Source organism: Plectropomus leopardus, chromosome 3 (genome assembly GCF_008729295.1).
Source record: "Plectropomus leopardus isolate mb chromosome 3, YSFRI_Pleo_2.0, whole genome shotgun sequence".
NCBI lineage: Eukaryota > Metazoa > Chordata > Actinopteri > Perciformes > Serranidae > Plectropomus > Plectropomus leopardus.
In genome coordinates, this window is record NC_056465.1 from 18,007,997 (window position 1) to 18,035,704 (window position 27,708).

Genomic DNA, 27,708 nt, shown 5'->3' on the forward strand with positions numbered 1-27,708 from the left:
GGCTCAGAGTGGTCACTGTGACTCCAACATCCCTGATATCATCTGGAATAACTAAATGTATAAACAGTTATCAATGTGGCGGCGGTAAGGGGAGGCCTCTAACAGGTATTACAAAGCTGCACATTCAGCTCTGTGCAGCAGGGAACTGAAGTGTGCATACATGTTGTAAAAATAGCCACAATCAGATTCAGACAACTTTACTTATCCCAGAATGGCAAATGGTTTTACAATCTACCCAGACCATACACAAACTCACATACAGAAACAAGCAGCCATTGGCAGAAATACTATTTTCAGAGCGATCAATGCATGAACAAAAATGCACAATGGCACCTCATGTGGTCCTTTGTGTATTAATTCACACTAGGACCAGGCAAATTAATAGCAACAGAGTGTCATTATTTGATTTTGAAGTCTAAATGTAAAAAAACGGCTGGTCTCCAGGTGTTGTCTTGAATGAGTTTGAAACAGCTTTGCTAGAAAACAAGTAGGAAAAAATGGGGAATTCAAAAGAATACACATATATCTTCTTTTTTTGATATTTGCCAAATTGCTGTGTTGCTAAGATTCTATTCACCTAAATATCAATGCCTGTGTCCTGAAACCTCTCAGTATAAAAGTCTTGCCTACAAACTGGGGTGAAATGAGGCTACTAAAGTCTGTATTGTAGAGGTGTTTTACGTTTTTTGGTGGGATGGCAGGAGGGATAACTGAAGCGGTTTCCTGGGACTCATTACTGCTGGCGAGATTCAGGAGTCAAGTTGCTCTGAGATTTAAAGGAGAGGAGAAGCAGGGGAGCTTTGATTGAATGGGTCTCTTTGTGGGAACTGCTCGTTTAAACGCATGTCACAGTCTCACAGACCAGCTTGGCAGTGCTGAGTCACCGATCGGTGTGGTGCAACAATCTTGCCAACCCTCTCCACAGACACACAAATACACTGACACACATTGCAGGGTTTCACGGGCACCTCAGCTGACTTACACTGTTTATTCTTATTTGCATAATTCCTGAACAGTCTTACTCTGGCTTTATTTTATGGTAGCTGCTACCAAACACCGAACTAAATTAGGGAAGCACGATTATAGCGGCATGTCATCAGTATCTGCAGATACTGGCTTTAAAAACAAATATCCAAATCGGCCAACATGCTGATTTCTGCAGATATCACATATCTCAACCCTAAGTTAAAGTAATCGTCTCATTTTGTATAATGGATGAATATTACATGCACAGAAAGGCATTGTATTTCATGTCTCCATCTGCTGGTGGATTATTATGATATGATATGATATGATATGATATGATATGATATGATATGATATGATATGATATGATATGATATGATATGATATGATATGATGATATGATGTTAATTAAACTCAAGAAAAGACGTGATGATAACTAAAATTATGGTGGGGAAAAAGTGGATCTAATGATATCGGTTACTGAGTTGTTATATATAGGCATATCAGATATCCTCAAAAAATCCAATATTGTGCATTCCTAGACTAAATGCACCTACAATACCAGCCAAAACCACATCATAGAAATTGTAATTGAAGTCAGATATCCAAGTTTGTTATATATATATATATATATACCATCCATAGGCTCACACACTCGCTTCTGTGGAGCACTGAACTGAATATACATGTCTGATTTTCACTTGATAATACACTCATAATCCTCTTTTATGTGTCGCACTCTGTATTTATTTTTTAGCCATCTCTTCTGTTTCATAACTCACTGCTCACCCTGACTGAATTCAGTGGTTCTGACTGAGAGAATGACACTGTGTCTATAACCGAGAAGAAATATGGCGCTGGCTCAGATTGATTTCACACAGGCCTCACCCTCTAACCATCCATAGGCTCACACACTCGCTTCTGTGGAGCACTGAACTGAAAATGTGCAATTACAACGGGGCCCTTTCATGAGGAGGCTGTATACATGGCCACTGTACCATAACTTATCATCCACCTTCTTTCAGCCACTAAACCAGCCTGCGGTCAAGACAGAACTTTCCTTCTCAGAAGTGACGATGCCCGTCTTGCCACAGTATCCTCATTCCATTTGCAATGCCTGTTGAGGCATGCTGCGGCTGGAGCACTTTCATAAATGTATTTGATATATCATGTTATGTGTCATCAGCCACAGCACAAAGTTTTCATTGAACTGAAATGCATGACTTCTAATGCACAACAAACTTGAAACATGGACATCTTTTGATGTGTCAGCCATCAAAACGCAGCAACATACATGAAAACACACAGAGATGTTGCTATAGGGCCACTACCACGTCCTTCCTTTATATCCCCTTTGCATTTTTACACAGAACAAAACAACAGCAGCATCATTCCGCTCCAGTGTGTGATTATAGACTGAATGCTATAGACTTTTACTTCACACCGCCTCTAGTGTGACAAAACATACATGTCGGCAATGCTTTCTAAACCATAACCATGGCACAACAAGGCAATAATAGTAAGTGATGTTGAGTGATGGATAAAAGGCAAGACAACTCTGCCCCCCATTCTGCAATCATAGCTTAAATGCAGAACAGTGAAGTGGCATAACAACACAATATTCCCGCCTTGAGCAGGCGGTGTAAAAGGAGCTACAAAGTCTGCTTGTATGCCTCTATGTGTGTACTTGCACATGCTACATATTAAGGGACCAAAACCATTTTAGCAACTGAGTGAGGACATTTTGGTTGGTCCTCACTTTGCTTTGTTTGAGGGATTAAAGACTTTCTTTTAGGGTTAAGGTTGCAATTAAGTTTAGGTTAGTGTTAGGGTAAGGATTGGGGTTAGACATTTAGTTATGATGGTTATGGTCAACAGCCCAGGGAATGCATTATGTCAGTCAGGGTCCTCAAAACAATAGAAGAACAACAGTGTGTGTGCTGTTAACAACTGTGTGTCACTTTACCTGCCAGAGTGTCCATTGTGGTCCTCCTGGGGACGTCCTTTTCTGGCTCGCCCTTCATATGGCCCATCCAACTCTGACTCCTGGGACAACCGGCCACACTCTGAGTCTTAGTGTGTGTTTGTGTGTGTGACAGACAGGAGGGAGTTGTTAGAGCCTCATCACACTACCTTTGAAATTATACCAAACCATCTAGCTTTCAAATTTACACTTAAATAAAACAATATAGCAGTGCTGTTACACATCCATTGTCACTCTGGAACACATGAGCACAGCCTGATGCCACACTGACGTTTGTTCCATGGGAAGTCAAAATAGGTCATTAGCCATTTGGTGCCCATTTTGCTGAGTCTTTATCCCTTATGCTTTCTGAGGAAGTCGCAGGAGTTTCCTTGCCTAGTGGACACTGGGCATTGCATCAAATAAATCCACATAAATCACATAAAGAGCAGCAGGTGGAGGGGAAATTAAATTGTCCTGCAAAGTGCTTTTCAGTACGCAAAATTTATATTAAGTGAGAGTAACGTGTTTACAAACATCTGATAAACAGCCACAACATTTAGTTTGTCACTGTTTAGAAATTCTACTGCTATCAAATGGATGTTTGTATTTGTAAATGGCATGAAAAAAATGGCATAGTAAATGGCATCCACCCACCGATACTGTGACGTAGAGAGTCAGCAGTGCTGGGGCGACTGCCGGAGCGTGTAGGAGGTCTGGAGTTGTATCGGGAAGGAGGCAGGCTTCCTTCCTCGCTTTTCTGTCTGCTTAGAGGGTATTCCCCGTCCTTGCTACCCTCACCCCCCTGACTGCCAGATCGGTAATCCCTACACATGACACAAACAATTCTGCTCAGGTTTTGCATTGAATCAGGATGTTCATGTTGGTAGTTAACATAATTTCTTTTCTATCACATCTTAAAACCTTTAACCTAATGTTTTTACTTACCTATATCACTGCTACCTTTATAATGGTTGTATAACACTCAAAGTTGGTATTAACATGTGCTATGTTAAGATAAGCATTGGCATTGGTTTCTAGATAATACGTTATAAAACCAGTATATCAATTACTTGCTGTGAGTTGATGCTCCCTTATCTGTCAGGCCAGGTCATGTGAAGCATGCCGAACCCTCATAGCTGTCATATCCATTACTCTAAAACAACACTGCTGTCTGGTTTACAGTTTTTGCAGACAATGATCCGCCTTTCAATCTGAAACAGCTCCAGTTCCAATCTCCTCCTGCTGACTCATTCTTTTACAGTGCACGAACAATTCAGTCGGGATTTGCCATGATTAATGGCAAAATGTTTGGACCTATTCTTGTTTTGACCTAGTGCACTACTTTTAATAGATGCCAGAGCTTCATTATCCATGTGGTTGAACAAAGGGGATGGCATTGTCAAAATGACCTAAAGGTTGAACTGTGAGTTTTGTAAAATGATCCACTTTAAGAAAAAGGAGGTCAGATTTTATCACATTTATCTAAAGATAGTATTCTTTGTTATCTTACAAATCATTTGGAAACGACTGCCTACAATGTACAACTAGAATACCCTCGAGCAAGAAACTAAACCCCATCCTGCACACGTCCTGTCACTCTGAAATTCAAAGACACCGTGAATTAGCGTGTCAGCTTAAGAGTGAACTACAGTTTAGACTGTCTGATAGTGTCTGTGTGTATATAACTTACACTGAGTTGACATTACGGTGAGAACTTGGTGTGACTGGCCGCTGTAGAGGTTCATCAACATTTGGCTGCTGCAGAGGGGTTGACTTCCTCTTCACTTTTGCCATGTTGGTCATAATCTACGCAAACACACACACACACACACACACACACACACACACACACACACAACACATACACATACAATATAATATATATAAACTGGGAATTTACCATCTCTATACAGCAGAAACACAGACTGTAGTGATGATGTCATCTAGAAATGAAGCCAGCAAACACCTCTATCGAAAGTAAATAACAGAAAAACCTCTGGGGCAATAGAACCCATTTTCACTCTGGGCTCTCTACATGTGTCCAACACGTGCGGTTTGCCAGTGAACAGAGCTTGTTCTGTGTCCAGTGCCCCGCATACATGACCATTCTGGAGAACTTGTGAATAATGTGGCATGTGCTGACTGATTAAAGTGAGCAGCCAACACAAAGAAACTGGGATATTGAGAGCCATTTTGTGTTGGTGTACAAGCCCTGTTTACACCTTTTCTGATTCTTATCTAGAGGACTTCAATTCAAATCAAAGTCAAACTGAAGTTTTATGACTTTCATAGGAGTCAATGACCAATTCAGTATAAATGCAGCATGATGCTATCGATCTTAAAACTCTTTCAGATCAGAGGAATTGCCATTTGTGTTTGTAAAATCATTTAAGCAGCTTCCTTCAATGTGAGGAACTGTTTTTGCCCTTCTTTTAGACATCTAGCGTTTTGCAATTCATAAGGAGTGAGTGTGTAATGTATCTTTTGCGTGCACACACAGCAGTACAAATGCTATCAGTTCCCCTTATCGCAGGTATTCTTTTCTTTAGCTGGAACTTTGGAGCGCATACAAAACCGCACTTCAACATTTACTTATGTAGAGCTGGCTCTTCTGCAGGCTACCAGAACTTAATTAGAAATAAGCCGCTTTATTGGAAGCATTCTTTTACAACATGTTTATTCAACTTATGCATAGAAAGGGGTATAGTGAGTTTAAGTGTTTTCCTCTTACTCCCAGGTACTCCGTAGTGAGCAGACTCTCCCCAGATAGCTCCCTGGGCTGTGGTTGAAGAACTTCCTCTATATCAAGCTCTGTCTCCATTAAATCTTCCTGTAACAAGACAATGACCGTAAATCAGACAAAAATGAGGACATAGGAAGCGCTGCCCCTTGAAAGTTGGAGATTGAAATCATCAGTCAGAGACCTCTCAGTAAACTGAGACTGCTTCAAGTCAAGCACTTGATTTTTATTTGTTTGTTTTGTGCTAGTCAGTGTGCTGTGCAGTGCACATGTTGGGGGGTTTTGGTACCCAGATTTTGCTGTGGAGTGAGTGCTCTTGACTTTCAAGCTACCCTTTGGTCAGGGAGCTGCGGACACGATGCAGCAGCACAGAGGAAGAGATACTAAATTGTAAGGCTTTGAGATAGCATCATCTTCTCCGTTTGGCTTAAAAGTGGTGAATTAACAGCTCACAACAACTAAATACAATACAGTCTCTGGCTTTTGTTTGATATCTAGTGTCAGCAAAAAATGTTGCTGCACACTGCCGATAAGTCATTATCACTGTTAGTTTGTTTACTCAACATCCCACCGATATGAAAAAAAAACACCACCACCAAATACAAATTGTCAAATATTCATATTTAATTACCGAATCTGATTCTACACAAATCTGTGTGTACAGCCCTACACATAAAGTGTGTTTAAGAAGATTGTGAAACATAATGGCCACAAAAGCTTACCCAAGTATGCAATGTCAGTAATTCAGTATTTTTAAACAGTCAGTGTGAAATCACATAATGAAATCAACACAGCTGACATAGTGACCTCTGCCTTATTTCTGCAACCTTTATAAGAAGTCTCCCACTGTTAAAATAAAAACCCCTGAGTTGTGCTGATTGCTGTGACTGAGGTTAGTTTGGTGGTGCCTAATTTACATCATAAAATTAACTTTATAGCAATAACATTGATCTGAGCCTATAAACTGGGTTAAATACTAATACAATGCTTGGCACCAAGTCACACAGTGCCAACAAGAGACCAGTGTAGTCTGCACTTGTTGGACTCACTTACACAAGTGAGGAACATATATCAGTTCACCTGTTTAGCCAATGGGAATGGATAGCAGCTACAAAAACACAACATCTGAGATCAGAGCCAACAGAAAAAGAGCACTCGTACTCAAGGAATTCTTATGTGCTCACGAGGGAAATACGGGAGGTACGCATGCTGTAGCCTACACATCCGTTTACAAACTGCCACGCCTACTTTAACTTACTCTCACATACCTTATCTTGATAACCCACTTTCCCACAGAATCCAATCTGCCAACCCCACTCCTACTTCCTCCCACATTCACATATACAAATGAACAAGCATGCAGCAGGAAGACACCCAATATCTGTGTCAAGCTGAGATTGCTATCGTCAAATTTGGGATTGGTTTTTAAGTATGAGGTGTTTCTTTACCCTAATTTTTCATCTATTTATCATTTTTGTACTTTTGATGTTTTGTATTGTTTAATGGGCTTGGAGGAGGACTTACATCATTATCGTCCTCTTCTTCTTCATCATCTGACTCTGGGCCCTCTTCATCAGCTGGGTGAAACACAGCCAGAACATAAGGATTAAAAAAGTAATAGGCCAGTAATAGGCCGTAACTGACAGATGGATTTACAATGTCTTCAGTACCTACTGATCAAATGCACATATCTGTGGTGGTTAAATCATTCCTAATAAAATTATTTCCTTTTCAAATGTTTTTGCAATTGCTTCAATATAGGAAGACAAAATAATAGATATTCCAAGTACTGTAATGTATTTTTTCCTCCTCATGTTTTCTGAATCAATGCATATTCAGCGGGCGAGATGGAAAGCTTTGGCAGGCCACATATGGCATGTGGGCCACCAGCTGAATATCCCTGTCCTACACACTAGACCTTAACATGCACATATACAGTCAGAGCATACTGTATGCATACACATTCATAGAGAGGAATATATCCATTATAACAATAAATTTGACTTCACCAACCTGAGTTCAGTTGCTTAATGATGAACTCGATCTGTCTGTTGAGATCTGGGTTCTCCTCTTTGCTGTAGCAGCGGAGAATCTCCTCTACACTCTGCACACATGAGGGAAACACATCACACCAGTGTATGCACATAACTTAACAGCCAAAAGACAACACAAGGGCTAATTTTTTGTTAGCTTTAGAATAAAAATCAGCGATTGAATTCTCACAGTAAGAACAACCTGTATAATATTTGGCTGGGATCAAAACTGCTAATTTGTAGTTGATTAAAATGTATTGGTACTGTGCTGTTAATAATCATTGTTGTTCAAAGCATCTGCTTAAATATGATATTTGTTGGACAGGGTGGAGCCAGCCCCACCCAAACTGTTCTGCTTAAATACAACCCACCAGCTCACCACTATCTGCCTACAGTGACCGTGTCATACTACTGCGAACACCTGCTGTTTCCCTTCAGACACTAGCTGTGTGGTGATGTAAAGAGACAAATGCAGAGCAGAAACATAAACTGCGTCTGCTTCCTCCAAGCAGGTGAAGACATTTCTGTTATCTCACCATCTCTTTGGCTTCCTGTCTCACAGAGGGAATACACAGGATACTGTACAGGGCTCCATTCACATACGGTCGAATCTGAGAGAGCAAAGTGACACACACACGCACGCACGCACGCACGCACGCACGCACGCACGCACGCACGCACGCACACACACACACACACACACACACACACACACACACAGAGCCCCTATCTTTATGATCTCACGCCAAAATTGGTTACAGCTTGTATGAACATTCAGCAGTATGGAAACATGGATACAAAGACAAAAGAATGCTTATGCAGTGAATCCTATGCAAGAATATTTTATAGACATACAGCATGTCATAGAAGATAATAAGAAAATAAAATATAAATCCTAGCAGTATTACAACAGCTTCAGTTAATGACCCTTCAATGTTTCTGACAACCTTTGATTAGACCAAAAGACGCTAAAGGTATATATATTTAACGACTTACCAGGACTGCCAAACATTGTTGAAGGCATCATAACAGTAATTTAACGCCAAGCCTGGAGTTACTGCTTGGTTTATGGTGGTATTGTAATTTTTTCATTTTTGTATTTAATATTTAATATCATGTATTAAATTATTATTTTTTGGGCTTTTATTGCCTTTAATTGACAGGACAGTGTGAGTGTGAAAGGGGAGAGAGAGAGGGGGAGACATGCAGCAAAGGGCCGAGGCTGAATTTGAACCCACTGCTGCTGTGGCGAGAACACACCTTCTGTACATGGGGTGTTGCTCTATCCACTGAGCCACCAGGTGCCCCATCATTTGAACAGATCAACAAGTAGTAAAGCTGTTTCTTGTTGTTTTCTTAATGCGTGAGTATGTCCCTATACTGAATGCATGTGGGAATAATTATAATGCATCCTTGTTTTCAACCTCTGTGAATGTATTCTGTGTGCACGTAACATGTGCATGTAACATCTGTGTGCATGTTATGACGGATGTTTGCATCACCTCATGGTTCTCGTGTCCAAGAAGGTCAGTTAGAACCTTTAGCACATGCTTGGCGTTCTCTGCACACTTCCTTTTTCCTGTGCAAAGACACACACACATGCAAACATACAGGCCATACAGACAAGCATCAGTTTAAAAACCCCAAACTCTTTCTTCTATGACCTGACATTCTTGTTTGTTCTAAATTAGGATGACCTAATATTGTAATAATCTGATATTCCTTCCTGATAAAATCATGTATTTGGCTCAGCTTTTGAGCAGGCGGTGGAAGTGAAGAGGACGTTCTGCCACTATGTGATGGGGCTGTGTTATCTGTGGTGTTATTAGCAGTTCAAACAGTGTTAACAGCGCTGATCTCAGCCACAGTGCTGACAGAGCTATCAGTGTGCTCATATGGCAGCGATCATACCATCCTGTATGAGCACCACTCATGCACAGCCCGGGTAGTGTGCAGAGCTCAACACCAGCTAGCCAGGGGGCATGATTAAAAAATATCTGCTGCTATATGAATGTTCTTAATGATCAATATATTTCACCTTCAACATTGCGAGATAGAGCATTTGGCCTTGGTGGAGGTCTGCGCTCTCCAAGTGCCCTTCCAGTTGAAATTTGCTTTGTGTTTTTATCTTTCTGTGTGTGAGATGAAAGAAACACTAAAAAAACAAAAGCAGTGCAGTATTTTCCAATGGCATGCTATAAGAAGCAGCCCCTCTGGGCAACTGAGACAAAAATGCATGAAGTGGCGTGACATGAACAAAGATACACTCTAGATTTGATGTAAGAGGAAATAAGTAAAAAGGGTATTAAAAAAAAACAGTGTCCAGAAGGAGGGGACAAAGCAAAAATGTTTTTAACACAACCCCCCCCCCCGCTCATAATAAAATCATCTGACAGGAAACAAGTAAGACAGAGAGTTTATGTGGCTTTAAAGGAGATAAAATTGATTTACAATGACATCATGGATAACAGGATTACATTTTCATCCATTTGTTTCATCGTTGCACTTCAATAAAGTATCACAGAGTCAGTTGGATATACAGAGTTTAGTACTATATATATATATATAAAGAGAGAGAGAGAAAGAGGGAGGGGGATATTTAATTCACTATAATTTTTATTTTATATGATTTTGGACACGATCTGTTCAAATTTATTAACAAACTGTCTTCTGAGGTGAATATCAAGCTCAGTCTCAAAGGGGCTGGGGTCTTCTACTATTATTCAACTGTGTCTCTGTTGTGTATGTGCCCCGCCTTTACCTTTCGTTCGTAGACACAGGTTCATGAGCAGAGCTGCAGAGTACTCCAGGGTGTAGTCACTTAGGCAGTCTGATTCTTGCAGCTCATCCACCAGCCATCCAATCAGACCATCTGCTATCATGGCAGTCTGTTGGCTCCTCCTACCAAGACATGATGATAAATGATGGATTAGAAGCAATTTGAAGGCAAATATTTGTGTTCCTCAGTTGTAAAGGTGGATTAATTTTATCCCTATGGCTCAAACACATCTATACAAGAAAGAAAGAAAGAAATCCCCATCTTTAATAATAGGGTGATTACTGGTTGTTCACTGCACAAACTGGTATGTAATTTTGTTTAGAAGTGTCAATTCAGTTGTTATTGTTAAAGCAGACTTCACCTAAGGCTGAGTTTCTGTAAGGCCACAAGCACATTCTCTCTAGTCAGGGAGTCTTTGTCCTCTGTCCTGAGTGCTTCTGTCAGAAGTTTCAAAAGAACGGGGATATGGGAGAGGTAAACCCGACCTGTAAGCATGAACACAACATGAATTACGATCAAAGGGCAAGAAAAAGGCCTTACTGGCATTTTGAATCCTCACATGGTAACATCATTCTCTACATAATTGCACCCGTTTTTATCTAAGTTACAAGTAGTTTCATCAATAATGGAAAGAAATACATTTCACAATTAATATTTTGGTGCAACTGTGAACCCTGGTGAGGATAACAGTATTATCTCCTAAAAATATGTCTATCTCCACCCCTCTTTATTACTGAGCAAAAAATTAGTTCCAGGAAGTTCACAATTTACTGATATCACATTAGTCACACCCACAAAGTCATTCTGTAAATGCATTTCAATGAAACTTGAACTTTTTCATGTTCTTGAGACAAATTTTGACAAATTATTTTTAACAAATAAAACAAATTAAAATAATCTTACAGCAACTACTTTCTGCATCATAGAAATTCTCAGCACAAAATACACTTGTCTTTGCAACATTGTCTGTTTACAAAACATCCTTGAAAGTTGCTCGCATGTCGCTGCTCAGGTCATTAGCGTTTTTAAACCTGATTGTAAAGTTATGGTAAAAGCAATTGAGGTCATCCGTGAATCTATGTCTCCAAATGCATCCAGTCAGACAATGACTCATGCTACAAAGTAATAATGATGCCTGAGCACTTACCCTCTGCAAGGGAGGCAAATGCATTGATGAGACGAGCCATGTATTGGCGGACAATCTCATTCTTCGATCTCATTAAATGAAGCACCGTTATCTATGAAAACACAAAACATTGCAGATGCCTTTTATATAGCAGATATAGACAAAGTCTTTTCACTGCATTACAATGGGATTTTATGATCATCCAGCAGTACCTTCATTGTGCCTTACCAAGGAGTTGGTAACTTTATACAGGAATAAAAATACATAGAGGAAACTTTGAGTGAAGCAACTTTATGAAACTGGCTCAATCAAACCAGATGGGACATGCTGGAACTGCAGCTGGAGCACATGCTAATCACAGCACTTACTCCTGTTCCTTGTGGTAAGTTATGCTTTTAACTGCTGTCAAACACAAAAACTATACTTGTTATTTGATTAAAAGAGATTGACACCCTTCCTTCTATTATTGTGGCTCTTATAGTAAATGGCTCTAGTGTTATTTAGGGGTGGCTTGGAGCTTTGTGGTAAAGAACATACACAAAGAGCTCAGGTGTAAGGTGAGGATCATTTACCGTCCTGCACAGTGATTCTCTTTAACATGCAACCCTACCACTAAAGGCTAGGTGAAGGGAGTGAGAAAAGAAAAGAAAAACAAAACAAAACAAAAAAACAATAAAGCATGTAAAAAAGGCATGCGGCTTCTCAGCCCTTTCAAAGAGTGAAATTTGGAATATAATCTGAGTTTCCTGCTCTGACCTTTTGTTAACTAAAAAGGGTAAACTGATCAAGAGAATGCTACCTAATCTGAGGCTGGGAACATGGCATTAGACAACTCCAGTCAAATTAAAATAATTAAAATCACAGATATATGTAAATCAGTGGAAAGTGCTTGAAAAACAAATATCTCAGAGGCATATTGTTGACATCGCATATGCTACGTGCAGTTTGTCTACAGTTTATGTTCCTCATTCACTTTGCAGCATTAAGCCAACAGAAGGTGAGAAACAAACCTGTGTGCAAACAGCAAATGTGCTGTCTGCTTGAAATTAGAACTTGGGGATTAATTAGGCAGTGAGGCCAAGAAGTTATATTTACCTTTGGCTCTGATGGTGGCAAAAAATAAAGTTGGGGGGGGGAAATCACTCTCACCTTATAGTAATTACTTTACAGTGTTAAAACACACTGTAGTCTTATAGTCTTACCTGTTTCGTGCTGTAGCGCTCCAAAAGATCATTACTGATAAAGGCTTGAAGAACTGTGTCTCTTTGTTCTCCAGGGAGGGAGCGAGTCAGTCTCTAAAAAAAACCGTGAGAAACTAACGTGAGAAACTTTGCATGTCTACTCAAAGGAGTAGACATGCAAAGTGAAGAGGAATGGTGCTCAGAAACTGCTGCACTTATGAGCTGCTTCAAAGTTGTCTTTTTTTCTGTCTTCCCATCGATTCAGTGCAGCTGATCTGTATAATACTATGATGTATTGGGCTTCTATAGCTTTATGTGAACAGCATACTAGAACAAAAACAGCAAACTTTTGCAGGGTTAAAAAGGAATAAAAATGTAATAAAACATGGAATTGTTAACATCTAACTTGCAACGCTGTCTGTATAACATCAGAAAAACACTTACAACATATAATTTACATTAAATTACGCTAGCTTTGCTGTAAAATGCTAATGAAGTGTAAATAAGAACATAAACACTCACCCAGCGCAGTGCCTGAAGCAGTAGGGACCTGAGTCTGTCTGAGCCTTCAACCAGGTCTTTCTTCAGCTTCTCGTAGTCCAGTGAGGGCAGCATTGGCACCTCCTTGGATCTCCTAGGGATAAATATAAAAAGACATGTTTATCATGGCACTTATCTTACCGTACAGATTAGCAAAGAAACTCTCAAATGTAATACTTACTGTGGTGCAATGGATGCGCGCAGCATCGAGGAAGCCTATAAGACAGAGCAACATTGAATAAAGAAGGCAAAGAGGAGTAAGTAAATTTAAGAAGAATCAGACTATCTCAAACTACACTTATCACATTCTTACTTTAAAGTGTGGAAAGTGTAACCCATGCTACTGTTTATCTGTTTTACCATCTGTAGTATGTGGTCCCCCTACTTACCCAGTATTCTCCATCTAAACAAGTTAGATATGTTCTAAATAAGTCATTAGTGGGTTTTTAGACATGCATACATCATGCTTGTGGTACATGCTGAATCCCCGCACATACACATAGAGTACTGTTTGGTTATATCGCCCATGCAGTCAATGACAAATAGGCTAAGATAGTTCAGCAATTTAAAAGTACCAGGTTAGTATGAAACAGACACCCCTTCATTTGTTACATCTCTGTGTACCATGGGCCTGTGAATTATTGTTTCTGAGGAAAAAGAGTGGAGACTACTGAACAGGGTAATATATCATTGTGGTGGTAGTGTGGGTTTGTGGAGGAAGGGTGAGAGATCTAATTATTAGTGGGTTTTTTTTACTATTGAAAGGGGTTTTTGAGCCCTGAAATCCAATCTGAAGCCTGGGTGGTTAGCCCTATAGCGGGAGCAGTGTGAGGTCAGGGGAGCGATCCGTGGCGTCTGAGGTATCAGGTGGTCTGGCTACATTTTTGCTTTGGTGTGAGGCAGGTAATACGGAAGTAGAGGAGAACATCGATACCTGGATTCCTTCCCAAATTCCTCTCTCTCTAAACATTTCAGTTGCCAAGAATAATGCTGAAGGGCATGGGGGACATGTTTTTAGGAGACATTTGACACTGGGGTGTCTGGACCCTGGGGTGCCTGATTAAGACCTTGTCTACGTAGAAATTTTTGTAAATGGATATTTTCCTCTACGTTTTGGCCTCTTGTCCACATGCAAACAGAGTTTTAGGTCACTAAGGTAAAGATTTTTCAAAATTCTGGTTACTGTGCATCAATGCAGTCATGAAAAACAGAGCATTTGGAAAGCGATGGCATCATCTCCTCAATTTGTGCATGCCCTTTGTTTCTTTGTGTAATGAGCATGTGTCAGAAACAAAAACAACAATGATGGACTACGGGTTTATTTACGTTTTGGTAGCATGACTTGGTCTAAAAAATACTTCACACTTTAACTAAGTATTGCTGCCTCACTTTATGGATGAACAGAGCCATCTGCTGCGCCCATTGTTGTTTGGTCCACCTCAGTGTCTGCTATTTTAAATCCTTCAGAAACAACAGTCTGGATCAGGCCTGGTCCAACCAGCAGATGGTGGAACAATTTTGAGAGTGACATTGTTGTCGATGATGAGCGGAAGGAAAACTTTCACATGTTCAGGGCTTCTCTCGAATCTTTGAGGCTATTTTTCCACCAACATGGAACTAGTTCCATTCCAGTTCCCGCACCCAATTTTTAACCTTTCAGAGCATTTCGACCAAAAATAAATTAATTCAGTTCCCAGAAAGTTGGTTCCAAAGTCAAGTGACAAATTGTCAGACAAAGAAGAGCATGCAATGGTCTCTTTAATAGTTGGTTAAAACAAGTACCTGTAAAAGCAGAACAAAAGTTTGCAGGTAATCAATGTAATTTTGCTACTACTGTTTAATTCCATTGTGCACAGAGCAAAGCTCTCCAATGATGAAACAGCCTTGGTTATAAAGGTTCCACAAAAAACGGTGGAAACACTGGCTGATTTGCTTAATAGCACCAAGGTTCCCAGAATCCTGAAAAGGAACCGGTTCAAGAACCTGGGCTAATTTGGCAGAAATGGGGTGTGAGTGAGCTCCTTCGTCCTTATTCTAAAGACGAGGGGAGATTGCTATAGACAGTCAAAACCTGCAAGCGTTTTGAGTCGGTTTTGCATTCTAGTGTGAACAGAGATATTTTGTAAAACGAAGATATAATTGGACTTTTTTTTTTTTAAAGAGGGGGAAAATATCAGTTTAAAAAAAGTATAGACGGGGCCTGACAGATGTATAGAAATGTATAACAACTGTTCTATATTGCTGTCTAAACAAGATAGCCAATGTATGAATAGTGAAGTCAAACAAAATGCTTTAAGAAGCAAGGGGAAAAAACCATAAGTCATTTCAACATTTTTAATAAACCTTGGATTTAAAGGCCACATGTACTCTCAGATTTCAGCTAATTGACTACACAAAGCAAAAGCTTGACCCAAATTCTCTGACAATGCACAGTTTACATAAGAGGTGCCTTTATTCTCTTTGCCTTTTTAGAGCGTCTTCTCAACATTTACTCTTTCTATGACCGTGGGGACAGCTGAAGGCCATCTATTGATGATGCTATTGTCTAAATCGGCAGCTCTTTTCCCTGATCTAATCCAGGTTTTTTTTGCCTGCAGCTGGATACACCACAGAAGAGTTGCGAAGAAAAATCTGAGCGCGATCTCAATATTATTAAGGCTATTAAAATGTGATAATTCTGGTCTATTTTGGTCAGTCATGGTGATATGTTGCAATAAACAAAACAGTTTGCTTAATCGTGTGAGGGCAAATATGGTCTTTTTGCTCTCAGGACATTAACATTAAGCATCAATCAAATGCTGGTTGAGTTTTTTCATTACCAGCTTCTCGCACAACAGTCAAGGCTTGACCTCACCTTCCACGGACATAATCCAACATTGGTATTAATAATTAATGTTTTATCATGCATTTAACTTGAGTGCGTGTTACTGAGGGTGTTAACAGCTACTACAATTATCTAAAGCCTTGTGGTTGCCTTTTTACAAACAGCTGTAATTTAATCCCTGTTTGACAGCCTGAGCATGAGAGAAGTGCTTTTTACATCAAATGTCTTGTGCTGGCTATTCCTTTCCTGTCACTGTGTCTGTCAAAATTATTTCAAAACTGTACCGTTAAATAAATGGTACGGGGAGAAAACTGAAACCGACAGCATATACCTTTAAAAGAAGAAGACAGACAGCCAATAAGTAGAGCTAAGGGACGGAACAATGACTTCAGCCTTTGAGAACAAATAAATTTAATAAAGAGGTGCGCCCTGAGAAAGACGCTCGTGTTTGGCTTAACAAGCTGCCTGACAAAAGAGGTCATTCTTACAACAAACGAGGCCAAACATCCCTTTTAAGTAGGACAATCTGGTAGAAATCAAATGAAAATTGCAGGAATATAGACTGAGTACAAAGGCAGGCCAAAAATGTGTATCTGTAGTAAAGGAAGGGGAAGCAGATTTAAGGAGAAGGAGGGGAGAAAGAGGAGACACGGCGAGGCACAAGCAAGATGAAAAGCGGGGACGTGAGCAAAGACAGGAAGTAAAGATGAAAACAAATGAAACTTACATAGCCATCATCATAGGGACTCATAGAGTAATATCCCTTTGTGGATAAAAGCATCACACACGCAGAAACACAAACACACAAGAAGAAGTTGTTCAGTTCAAAACAGAAAGAAACAAGATTTCACAAGTTCAGCACTACAATGAGAGCCACTGACAATAAGCGTGATTGTCGAGGTTTTTAATGTGGACAGTTTTTGTTCTCTCTCTTTTTTTTTTACATAATCTGTGTCACAGAGTCACACTGTAACAGCTACCAGAATCATCTATTTGCTGTTTAATTTTAATATTTCTACTGTACCAGCTTCTTTGGCATGCAATATGGATCATTTTTATTCTAACCATTACAATCAATCTTGATCCTTGTGAGCCACTTTGACCGATGTTTGAAACTGTTCCTGCAGTCCTGAGTTGCATGTTTTACACATATTAATCTTTCAACAAGCCTCCCAAGTATGTGTGAGTAATAATGCAACACCAGGATCCAGTCGACCATTTCCAGGACACAAACTGGGCAGGATAACTAGATGGTTTAAAAACAGCTGCACAATGTACATGCTGCAGAGAATATGATGACACTTTAGGGCAAATAAACCCTCCCTTTAACAACAGCTTTTAAATGTCTCACACAATGTTAACTTCAGTACCTCTGATTATCACTAAGAGCACTCTCTTCTGCTAGTATGTTGGTGTAAGATTGTGCTCCTATAAGCAACATTTTCCATGTTGAGCTGAAATCATCTTGCCTTAAGGCCTTGTGTTTTATTATTCTACCAGTGAGGTGTGAAGGAGAAAGGATAAGTAGAAATGTGTGTGTGCTTTCACTCACAGTGCCAGGCCTGGTGAAGTCGGTGCTCTGCACCACGCTCTGCCTCATCTGGCTGCTGAACAGGCGAACACACACACTCTGTAGATACTCAGGGGAGATCTGCAAAAACACAGCAGGCCCCTTGAGCTTTAAGATACTACATGTGGGTAGAGGGTTGCCATTTTTATATCCCTGTTTACCAGCCTTTTCATCAAGTAGTTAAGTTCATGTGTGTGCATATGAGATACTTAGATCTGTTTTAAAATGTCGCAGTGTGTGTAAATGCCTTTTTCTTGTCATAAGTGTTTGCTTATATGACTGTAAGAAGGCCTAATTAAACCTTTTTGTGTGCCTGTGCAGTGTTTGTGTGTGCACCACTCATTAGCTCAATTTGTGTTGCTGTGTGTGTGTGTGTCTTGCATGTGCCCGTCCATGTATTTTCACTCATTAGCTCATTTTGTGTCCATGTGTGTGTGTGTGTGTGTTGCATGTGCCCGCCATTGTAGTTAGTGCCTGTAGTCCCTGTAATAGAATGTGTGTTTGCCCCACAGTCATGCTGATCTACCATTTTTCCGCTGACGGTGGCCTCCAGTGAGTCGACAAGCTCAGCAGTGATTCCAATCAGGTTATGGTAGTCTGCCTGCATCTTGTTGAACTTCCGTACGTAACTAGTGATGCGCCGGTCTGATTCTACCAGTTGGAGCTGTAACTGCTGCATAGCCTCTGTGCAGTCACACACACAGGCAAAGGGTGCAACAACATTAATATCATGAGTGACATTCTCTGTGTAGCTTCGGGATTAAAGTGCTTTTGAAAACATTACATTGGATGAATGTTTGTAGTCTCTTCTCATTAAGTCCGTAAGTCAATACTTCAGATGTAGATTGCATCTTTAGGGGTGTGTTGAGTAACTGTTAACCTCTATTTACAAGCAGTCAGAGCACTGTCAGAAATGATCGCACAAATCTTTATCAACATGTCCCATCATCACTTCTGTCCCTTTGAAAAGCTGATACAGGAAAGTGCCAGTTTTGCAACAAAGAAATTCGTTAACAAATAAGACATAAATAATACCGACTATATGGGACAGTGATACTCAATTTACAGCCATTTGGCCCACAGTAGGGTATCAGGTGCCCTAATCATTTTCTCATTCACAATGAAAATCCAAATTCTTACTTTGCCAATAGAAAGAGGGCTTTTTTCAGGCTTTATCTGTTACATTTCTCCACCACTGTAAAGCAATAAGTAGGTGTGGTCTTTCAGTGGGTGGGAAGCTTTTGCTCTTTTCCAAAGACTTAAAAAAAAGTGAAATGAAAGTCAAAAATTACAACATTTAATCATAAAATAACTAAATTAGAGGCACTAACAAGCACAAGCTATATGATAGGCAATCTGCAATTGATATCTGTATTATCATGTGATTATTTGAGAGGGATATTTACCTTTAGTACTCCTTCCTCCCTCCTTCTGGATCATGCCTGTTAAAGACTACACACTAGAATGTGAGCATAAGTCAAACATTTTTACTGTTTTTATTTATACTGTATATCCCATGGATACTGATGCAATAACAGAACATGTAAAGTGTAAATGCCTTGCTTGAGTTGTCAGGACATGAGATAAACACACAGTATTCTTCACATCCTGTTTGAACCTGGGACATTTGCTGTAAAATATATTTGTTTATGATTAAGATAATCCCTTTTGTTGTGTGAGTAAATAATAAGAGACAATACAGGATCAACACTAATTTGTTTTAAAGGGAGGGATAGATGTTTTTTCAAAGGGGCACAATGAACCAACACATTGTGTGGGCAAACACAGCTGATTTTCTGTTCATTTACATTCACACATGCATGTAAACGTATGTGGGCACCAGGCCAACAGTATGCTGTGTCAGCTGTGAACAGTGCAGCCTGTTGAAGTGTTTGCATACTGGAAGTTTATGCATGTTAGATAACCTCGCTCCTTTGTATTTTATATATGTCCAAACAAGACAGATTTTCTTTGGTTAACCCTTGACATGAAAGTTACTATGTTTATCTGTATGCTTTGATCGTCAGCCAGTAGGGATAGGGTTTAGTTTCATGGTTTAGTTTTTTATGTGGAAGTAGGAAAGTCGAACCAATGGGTTTCCAGTAAAAGCAACAATTCTTGTTATCCTTCAATTGCCTTTCCGCTCTAAGTGGTTGGGTGGAGTTAGCATCAGTCTGGGCTCCACCATTCTCAAACAGCCATCTATAAATGCAAATTAGACAGGATTTGTTTGCAGGATATGAAACAATGAAGTTTCAAGAAGGCTTTTTAGTTGTGATTTAAATTTGCAGCTCAGACATAAAAGAGAATGAAAACCAATCTTTAATTGGCCTGTGTTAAAACCTTAAGTTGTTCCTGTCTAGATTGTGTTGTGTTTTTTCTCACTGGCTGATTTATTGTTTAAAGCCTATTTCTAAAGTCTGATTTATTGTTTAAAGCCTATTTCTGGAGACATTTGTCTTCTTTGATGAGATGGTGGTTATCATGATCCTAGTTTGGAGAAGCGGGCAGCTACGGAAGCAAAGCAGTGTGCTGGTCAGGCGCAGCAGCTAAACATATTCTAGCCTAAATGGGGGCTGACGCAAACAACAGCTCCCATTTCCATAGAGGATGTAATCTCATTCTAAGGCAACAAATACACAACACAACATTGCAACACCACTAAGTACAGCAAAGACATTGAAATACGGGTAAAGATTCCCCCATCATGCTTTTCTGAGCAATGACATGTGAGTGAGCCATGATAAAGGATACATATAAATTCAGCAGCCTCGGCGTGTTGGACGGTTTCAGTGTCACTGACAGAAACTGCTCCAGTTTGTCCTTCAGCCGTGGTATCCAGGAATCCTAAATGCCCGAAGAAAATTAGGTTATGTTCGTTCTGAAGGTGGCAGAGGGTAATTATGTTGCATATGTAATAACTAGTTGGCAATACCCAAACAGGTAATGTGAAGACAAGAAAAGATAAAGCTTAATTTAGCACTGTAAACAATTGCTGTAAAAATACAGCAGCATTTTTACAGTAATGTACCATTTTTCCAAAATATAGTAAAACATTTGAAATCTTGATGGTTTTTTTTTTTAGCCAAAACATCAGTAGGTTGCTGTATAATTTTACAACATTTTATAGTATTTTTTTATTTTACCCTAAGTAGGCCTAACAGAAGACAAAATTACACTGTAAAGCTCAAATTCGACTGTAGAATACTGTTATTGTAAATTTGACGGTAACATACGGTTGAAGTAAATACAGCAGAAACACTGTTTAAAAAAAACAGTATTATGCTAGATACTGCAGCTGTCAGTTTACCATAATTTGAGGGGGGTTTTTTTTCACAGTGTCAGGGAAACTGCTGTGAATATGGTTGCTTATTATTGGCTGAGCACCTGGAAAAGATCTTTGAAGGAGGGATGGACAGTGGGGTTGGGGACGAATGGCAAGGCATAGTAAGGCAGAAACTCTGTGGTCTGACTCAGTGCTGCTCCTCGAGTCTCCAGGTATTGCTTGAAACGGGAAATCCTCTCCTCAAACTCAGCTTGGTCCTAGAGAAAGATATAGAGAAACAGGTTTTATTTCAAGACTATAACAGACTGTCAGTTAAGCACATTACACAGATAAAAACACTTCCTCTGTTGCATACACACATCCTCCTCAATTATATTGTGTGAAGTAGCTGCTGCTTTTATGAAATAACTTCACATCTGTATAAATGTATCAACTTAAGCTGCAAAGACCTACAGTGAAAGGCATATCATAGAGATTAGGAATAGTTGCATGTATAGTGCAACAACAAGCACATCGCTCACTGAGATTAAGACTGTAGCACAGCTTAGTGGACATTTTGATAAATAGCACATAATGACATTCAGCTGTAGGGAAGAGAAGAGTTGCAGGACATAGCTGGTTTATTTGAAAATAACCTAAAAAAAAACTGAAAACGTTCTGCATCTACATACATGTCTGCCAGGGTGCCTCCTCAGTGGGTAGATTGTGAAGTGGATGTGAAGGTAAAACTCCAGGCTCTGGGCCTCGGTGTCTGTGTTTTTTATCTCAGAGGGAATATTTTCTGTCCACAGTTCAAAGAACACTTTGTGGTCTCCGTCATCAAAAGAGCTGAGAAGGTCTTTCTAGAAAAGTTAAAGAAGAGTTGTTTTGATGTTTGGGGGGAAAACATCAGTAAGAACACTTTGCTACTTTTTAATGATCATTTTATTTACATATCACACAATGCTAATTGATACATGATAATAACATTTTAAAAGATTTGATATTATTAAGAGATAGGGCTAATGACAAATAATTCTACAAAAAAAGGTTTTAAAAAGTCAGCCTTGGACATCCTGCTTTATCCCTCTTAGCCACCTCCGCAAATAATCAGTCGCAGTTTTAAAGACTTTTATCGTTTACCTGAATGCCACGAGTCTTTGAGTCTCTGAGAGTGCTTCCTTGAGGCTTTGAGACGAGCTTGCCCTTATTTTTGCACTCCTTGTCAAAACTGTGTACAGTCTCTTGAAATTCCTCAAACTTAAGGTACTACAAATACAAACAAACAAACAAACACATTAAACAAGCACAAAAAGCATTACCTTTCACTTTAACTTTAACTGTGTTCTAAGCCTCCAAATTACAAAACTGAACAGCAGCTGTCTTGACAAAACTCTATGTATTATCATGCTATAACAAGCTGGAGGAAAGCTGTGCATTTTGTTTAAGTTGAATGGATTTGTACACATGCTCATCTTTATGAGTGCATTCTCTGTTGTTGTCATTTTCACTTGTTACCTCCTTGATCATCCCAAGAAGATCGGCTTCAGTTGCCAAGATGTCCCCCATCTTGGCTCCCTCCCTGGAACTCATGTGAGTGCCCAAAACCTTTAAAACACCTACTGACGGCAAATACTTCTGCTCTCACAAAATAACGTTTGCACTCTCAGCGAGAAGCCTGTGGAGCCTGCAAAGATAGGACAGAATACGGCACTATGAGAGTGTGTGTTTCAGAGTCAAAAATCCATGTAAATCTGTATTACAAAGGTTTTAATGCATTATTACTATTTTTGACCAAATAACACAGACATGTAATCGTTTACTGGCATTTTATTACTGTTAAACCACACAGTGAATACAGCAATCTGATTTCTCTGCTTTTCACATCATCCTCAATAGTCAACTACAGGGACAAATCGACGTTAGCGAGATGTAGTAAGCTAGTACTAGCTGACAAGCTAATCAGTTAACGTTATTTAAGGACATCGAGATCATTCTTACCTCATTCGCACATCATTTAAAGAGTAAATAAATTAGTATTCGCTTTCTGCGTATTCATCCGCAACTGAAACTTATGCAACCCATCTTCGATCATGCTTATTGGCTTCAGTTACTTTGATATTAGTCAGCTAACCATTAGCTAGCAACCGTACACAGAAGGGACGCTGAAACACCTAGCAACCAAACGGCTGGGACATGCAGGCTGGAAAGAAAAGGCAAGTGTCGTAAACAGTAGACTTTTTTTACGCTTCGAGAAGGCAGCCCGTTTGGTTTTACCTTTTTCTTTGAAAAAAAAAGAGATTATTGTAATATTACATATAAAAATGAGTTCCTGTTCTTTGAACATTGGTTCAACATTCTACCTGTGAAACAAATATTTGACAATGATGGACTTTTGTATTCTTATGATGACTTATAGAGAGGTAGGTTATAGTGTTTCTGTCTCCCAACATGAGCATAACACTGTAGTAAATGCACTGCCAACTGGCATCCCCAGCAACTATATGACTACTTCACTATAAACAGTTACAGCATTGCTGTGGACAGAATCTCCATTCATGACAAAATACATCTTACAAAACTGATTTAATAATAATAATAATAATCATAATATTAAGAATAATAATAGGGAGAAGAAGAAGAAGAGTACTTGAAATATAGCACCTGTCAGACATGAATGGACAGACCAGACCCTTGACGGTGAGACTTTAAATATTGCTTTATCTCTGGAGTGATTTTTAGTTGGATTTCCAAAGACATTTTGGCAAGAACATTTCATTCAAAGAACCTGATTTGTTAATAATATTCAAAAATCCAAATTTCTCCAAGAATGAACTGTATGTAACCACAGGTACCACAGATAAATTGAGTTTTCTGTCATAATTCATACGTTTATTTTGTTTGGCATAAACAATTACAATTGGCCCATCTATTTTTTTTATGTAAACGGTAAATTTGCATTTTCAAGACATGTTGTGTCCATGGATTATTATAATTTAATGAAGTGGTTGTGTGGAGGTCGCGTGTCCTCGTTGATGCGTGTTTCCCCCTGACCACCAGGGGTCGCTGCAAAGGAGCGGAACACATTTCGAGAAAACACCGGAAGCAGTTCCGATGTCAGAGGTTGAGCACATTGTTTCTCCGCGGTACAATTTGTTTCACTCAGTAATGAATGAAGCTTTACTAAAACAAGATATCTAGCGCGCACTTCAAACAACAGTTGCCACCGAAAGAAACGGAGTGACGTCGACGTAATTCTGCGCACAATACGATACAAAAACTGATCTTATTTGAGGTAAGCTTGTGAAAGTGTGTACAACATGCTAAAGCTAACAGCTAGCCTGAATATTGGAGGCTGTTGAAGTTGCAGTCAGCGTTATGACCCAACTGTGTCAGGCAGCATTTTATTCATTAAAGTCGAGTGAGATTGTTTTTGTGAGCCCCACTTTGTCAAACTGTATATGTTTTGCTACAGTTGATGTTCATGTTCCACATTGACTTAGCTGAATGGGACTCATCTTCGTGAGTGCGTGCCAAAGTTAGTTTCGTGGTAGTTTTATCTCATTTAATTAAACTACAATTTGAGCTGCACTACACATTATTTGGTGATATTTGATTAGATTAAGAGTAAAAGTCGTGAGAAATGTATGTGGTCTGGACATCTCTTTCTGTCTGCGCTGAGGAGTTTGTATACACCAGTGAGCCTCCTATTATCAATTCTTGCTATGTAACATAAGCCTTTAACCCTTTTTAAACTTGAGCACCTTGATTTACTTCTTTAGGAGTAATGGGAATTTTTCAATGAGCAACTTCACAAGAAATTACCTTAAAAAATAAATAATAAAACAAAGTAAAACAGGAATTGACCTGAAAAAAGTGCTGAAATAAAATAATAACATAATAATATGAAATAATAATGAAATGTCTTTTTTTAGATGTATAATTTAACAATGTTAAATATCGTTTTTCTTATATTTTGACTAGTTAAAAAAGTTCTTAGAATTCTCTCACTCTTAGCTAATTATGTGATCATTTTCTTGTCACTTTTATTCATTTCTAATAATTTGCAGGAGATTACATGCCAGGTTTCTAATTGCCTTATTTTTCAAGTTTTTGAAAGAAAACAAACCAACTTGCATAGGTTTTAAAGTTGTGAAATGTTTTTTAAAGGCATCTGAACACATTCCAAGAAAACTGAGGTTGACCCAGATTTCAAAGGTTTAAAGTATAGTATTAACTTTTATATTTTCATCATGATAGATATTTATATTGATGTGCATAAGACAATTGACACATCATTTTACCAGGCATCAAGGTGGCTTTAAAAAGTTTTGACTTTATTAATCATGCTGACCTGTTATTTGTAAAATCATACTTTTCCATTTCCAGATGAAAAACAGCATGCCTGTTGTTTTTTATTAAACCTTTTTTTCTTAACAAAAACTAGCTTAATGACATGTTTTGACTCTTTCCTTTTCAAGTTCATAGACCCAAACAGCGATGGCTGGAATTCTGTTTGAGGATATCTTTGATGTAAAGGACATTGATCCAGATGGCAAGAAATTTGACAGAGGTGAGTGAAATCTCTTTAAAACAAGGTTGAAGAAATTGGGAAGTTATAACTGCCACCTACAAACAAGTTGGTAGCTCTACTGTATGTGGTGTCCTTAAATTTGAAACTTCAAATGAACTAATCCAAACTTTTCTACTATTTTTTTTCTCTATAGTATCTCGTCTGCACTGTGAAAGTGAATCTTTTAAGATGGACCTAATCTTGGACGTGAACAGTCAGATCTATCCTGTCGATCTTGGTAAGGAGCAACTTCTTAAGATAAAGATGGAAGTCATTTGATGGTGTTTTTTGTCAAAAATGCATACAGCTGTGTTTTATATTCATTCATTATGCCTTTTAATAGCATTGCACCCTCACCGTTTGGCTTTTGCTTACAGAATTTACTATACATGTACAAGTGAGCAGTGTAAAGCTGTTTAATATTCCTCTATGTCCTCTATACGTGAGAGCACCTTTAGAGAACAGTTCAACGCACCATGCATCAAAAAGTCATCGCTAACCTATGGGGTGTAAGAGCACAATATAAACTCATTTTGTTCTTGTGTCCATTTCTCAAAGGCGACAAGTTCAGACTGGTTATTGCCAGCACGCTATATGAAGATGGAACACCAGATGATGGAGAATACAATCCTCAGGATGACCGACCATCCAGGTAAAACATTTGCCCTTCATTCACCGACACATTTAACATTACCAACAAAAGCTTCCTTTTGTTAAGGATCTGGCAACATTTGTGTTTTTACATTTTTGGTGTGACTGTCACCTGTGATATACAGTATTTTTTTTACTGGTTTTAATATGTTCACTCATTTACTTTGTTTACATTTCCAGAGCGGACCAGTTTGATTATGTGATGTATGGGAAGGTTTACAAGATCGAAGGTGATGAGACTTCAACAGAAGCAGCAACACGCCTGTGAGTGATATGACCTGCTTTAAATGAAGCTTTGAAGTTAAGCTTATATATGTTAATTCAATACTTGAATAAACCAGTAGTGTAATAACAAGTAAATAAGTAAAAAAACAAGAAAATTGCTCAAATAGAGGAAAGATTCTCCTTCCACCTCCTTTTTCCCAGTACCATATATGAGTAAATATACACAGTATGACATCTGTTGATTGTCATACCACAATATACCTTGACACTGGTATACTGCTGCAATCCTAGTACACACACACACACACACACACACACACACACACACACACACACATATCTAGTAACTCGTGTTACAAAAAGAAAACACTGTAGATGTGTTTTCAGAGGATTGGCATAAGTACACGTTTCTCTGGGAAAAAAAATATTGAAAGTTATTTACTACCCCAACAAAACTCTGTGTGAGTGAGATAATGCCAATGTTTTTATCATTAAAAAAGTTAATCCCTCAGTTTTTAATCTAGTTTTTTGGATGTGCTCCTCCTTTCAGCTCTGCCTATGTGTCTTACGGCGGCCTCCTCATGAGGCTGCAGGGAGACGCCAACAACCTCCACGGCTTTGAGGTGGACTCCAGGGTCTACCTCCTCATGAAGAAACTGGCCTTCTAAAACCCAACTCTGCGCACCCCCTCCCCCTGGTTCATCCCCTGCCAAAGTCAACTTTAAAATCAGAATGGACTGCTCGCTGAAAACATTCAAATTCCAGAGTTTGGAGCACAAGAGCAGCTCACAGACGGAGCACTTGCAGGCTGAAGAAAACATCGTTTTTTTTACTCTTGTAGTAACCAAATGTTTCCTCCAAGGAGATGGACTACATATTAAAGACTGTGACACTTAAAAACTGCTGCAACCTCCATCTGCTGGCAAACTGTAAATAAAGATTTCTTTTATACAAAATGATTCATAAACAGTCACCCTGCTTTTACCTTTTTGTCCTTACCTCAACATGTTAATTCTGTTCATTTTATTCCAACATGCCATACAAATTAAATAGCAACTGCTTAGCTGCTCTATCAAATATGTTGAATGAGGTTTATTTTGTACAACTGTTCAATATTTGGATGCAGGTAAACTGTGTACTGTAGTGAAGAAGGCATATTTAAAGAAACTGGTGCTAATTGAGCTGTAGCTCGCAGGCCAATTGTCTTAAAGGCTGCTTTGTCTTTGGAGGACATAACTGACATTATACATCATCAAACTGATATCAGTG

At 39.0% G+C, this 27,708-nt stretch overlaps 2 protein-coding genes across 3 annotated transcripts in view; one reads left to right on the top strand and one right to left on the bottom strand.

Annotated features, from left to right (window-relative positions):
• The window catches only part of LOC121941233 (lisH domain-containing protein ARMC9), a 28,584-nt gene extending 5,459 nt beyond the window's left edge, over positions 1-23,125 (bottom strand). The window contains exons 1-24 of one of the 2 annotated variants that reach the window (XM_042483984.1): positions 22,992-23,125; positions 22,509-22,677; positions 22,134-22,259; positions 21,683-21,853; positions 21,113-21,268; positions 20,480-20,572; positions 19,132-19,156; positions 18,252-18,409; positions 17,708-17,806; positions 16,883-16,918; positions 13,513-13,547; positions 13,314-13,425; positions 12,813-12,905; positions 11,632-11,722; positions 10,846-10,969; positions 10,467-10,606; positions 9,208-9,284; positions 8,242-8,316; positions 7,686-7,776; positions 7,197-7,249; positions 5,664-5,762; positions 4,623-4,738; positions 3,587-3,756; positions 2,933-3,038 (exon numbers count right to left, since the gene is read on the bottom strand). In XM_042483984.1, the coding sequence (XP_042339918.1) occupies positions 2,933-3,038; positions 3,587-3,756; positions 4,623-4,738; positions 5,664-5,762; positions 7,197-7,249; positions 7,686-7,776; positions 8,242-8,316; positions 9,208-9,284; positions 10,467-10,606; positions 10,846-10,969; positions 11,632-11,722; positions 12,813-12,905; positions 13,314-13,425; positions 13,513-13,547; positions 16,883-16,918; positions 17,708-17,806; positions 18,252-18,409; positions 19,132-19,156; positions 20,480-20,572; positions 21,113-21,268; positions 21,683-21,853; positions 22,134-22,259; positions 22,509-22,583 (2,321 nt within the window). In that variant the 5' untranslated portion in view covers positions 22,584-22,677; positions 22,992-23,125. The remainder of the gene's footprint in view (positions 1-2,932; positions 3,039-3,586; positions 3,757-4,622; positions 4,739-5,663; positions 5,763-7,196; positions 7,250-7,685; positions 7,777-8,241; positions 8,317-9,207; positions 9,285-10,466; positions 10,607-10,845; positions 10,970-11,631; positions 11,723-12,812; positions 12,906-13,313; positions 13,426-13,512; positions 13,548-16,882; positions 16,919-17,707; positions 17,807-18,251; positions 18,410-19,131; positions 19,157-20,479; positions 20,573-21,112; positions 21,269-21,682; positions 21,854-22,133; positions 22,260-22,508; positions 22,678-22,991) is intronic. The other variant, XM_042483985.1, reaches the window with a different exon arrangement.
• Positions 23,126-24,088: 963 nt separating this feature from the next.
• On the top strand, positions 24,089-27,423 carry polr2h (RNA polymerase II, I and III subunit H). Its single transcript, XM_042483753.1, has 6 exons — positions 24,089-24,285; positions 25,472-25,563; positions 25,718-25,801; positions 26,122-26,215; positions 26,395-26,478; positions 26,990-27,423. The coding sequence occupies exons 2-6, from the start codon at positions 25,491-25,493 to the stop codon at positions 27,105-27,107; spliced, it is 453 nt and encodes a 150-aa protein (XP_042339687.1). The 5' UTR covers positions 24,089-24,285; positions 25,472-25,490; the 3' UTR covers positions 27,108-27,423.
• Positions 27,424-27,708: the final 285 nt, after the last annotated feature.

What these genes read in the sequence shown, in the direction of transcription:
- polr2h (XM_042483753.1), top strand. Translation starts at nt 25,491, where the DNA reads ATGGCTGGAATTCTGTTTGAGGATATCTTTGATGTAAAGGACATTGAT. An exon ending in CAGGATGACCGACCATCCAG is followed by an intron (nt 26,216 to 26,394) that starts GTAAAACATTTG and finishes TTACATTTCCAG; the next exon opens with AGCGGACCAGTTTGATTATG. An exon ending in ACAGAAGCAGCAACACGCCT is followed by an intron (nt 26,479 to 26,989) that starts GTGAGTGATATG and finishes TCCTCCTTTCAG; the next exon opens with CTCTGCCTATGTGTCTTACG.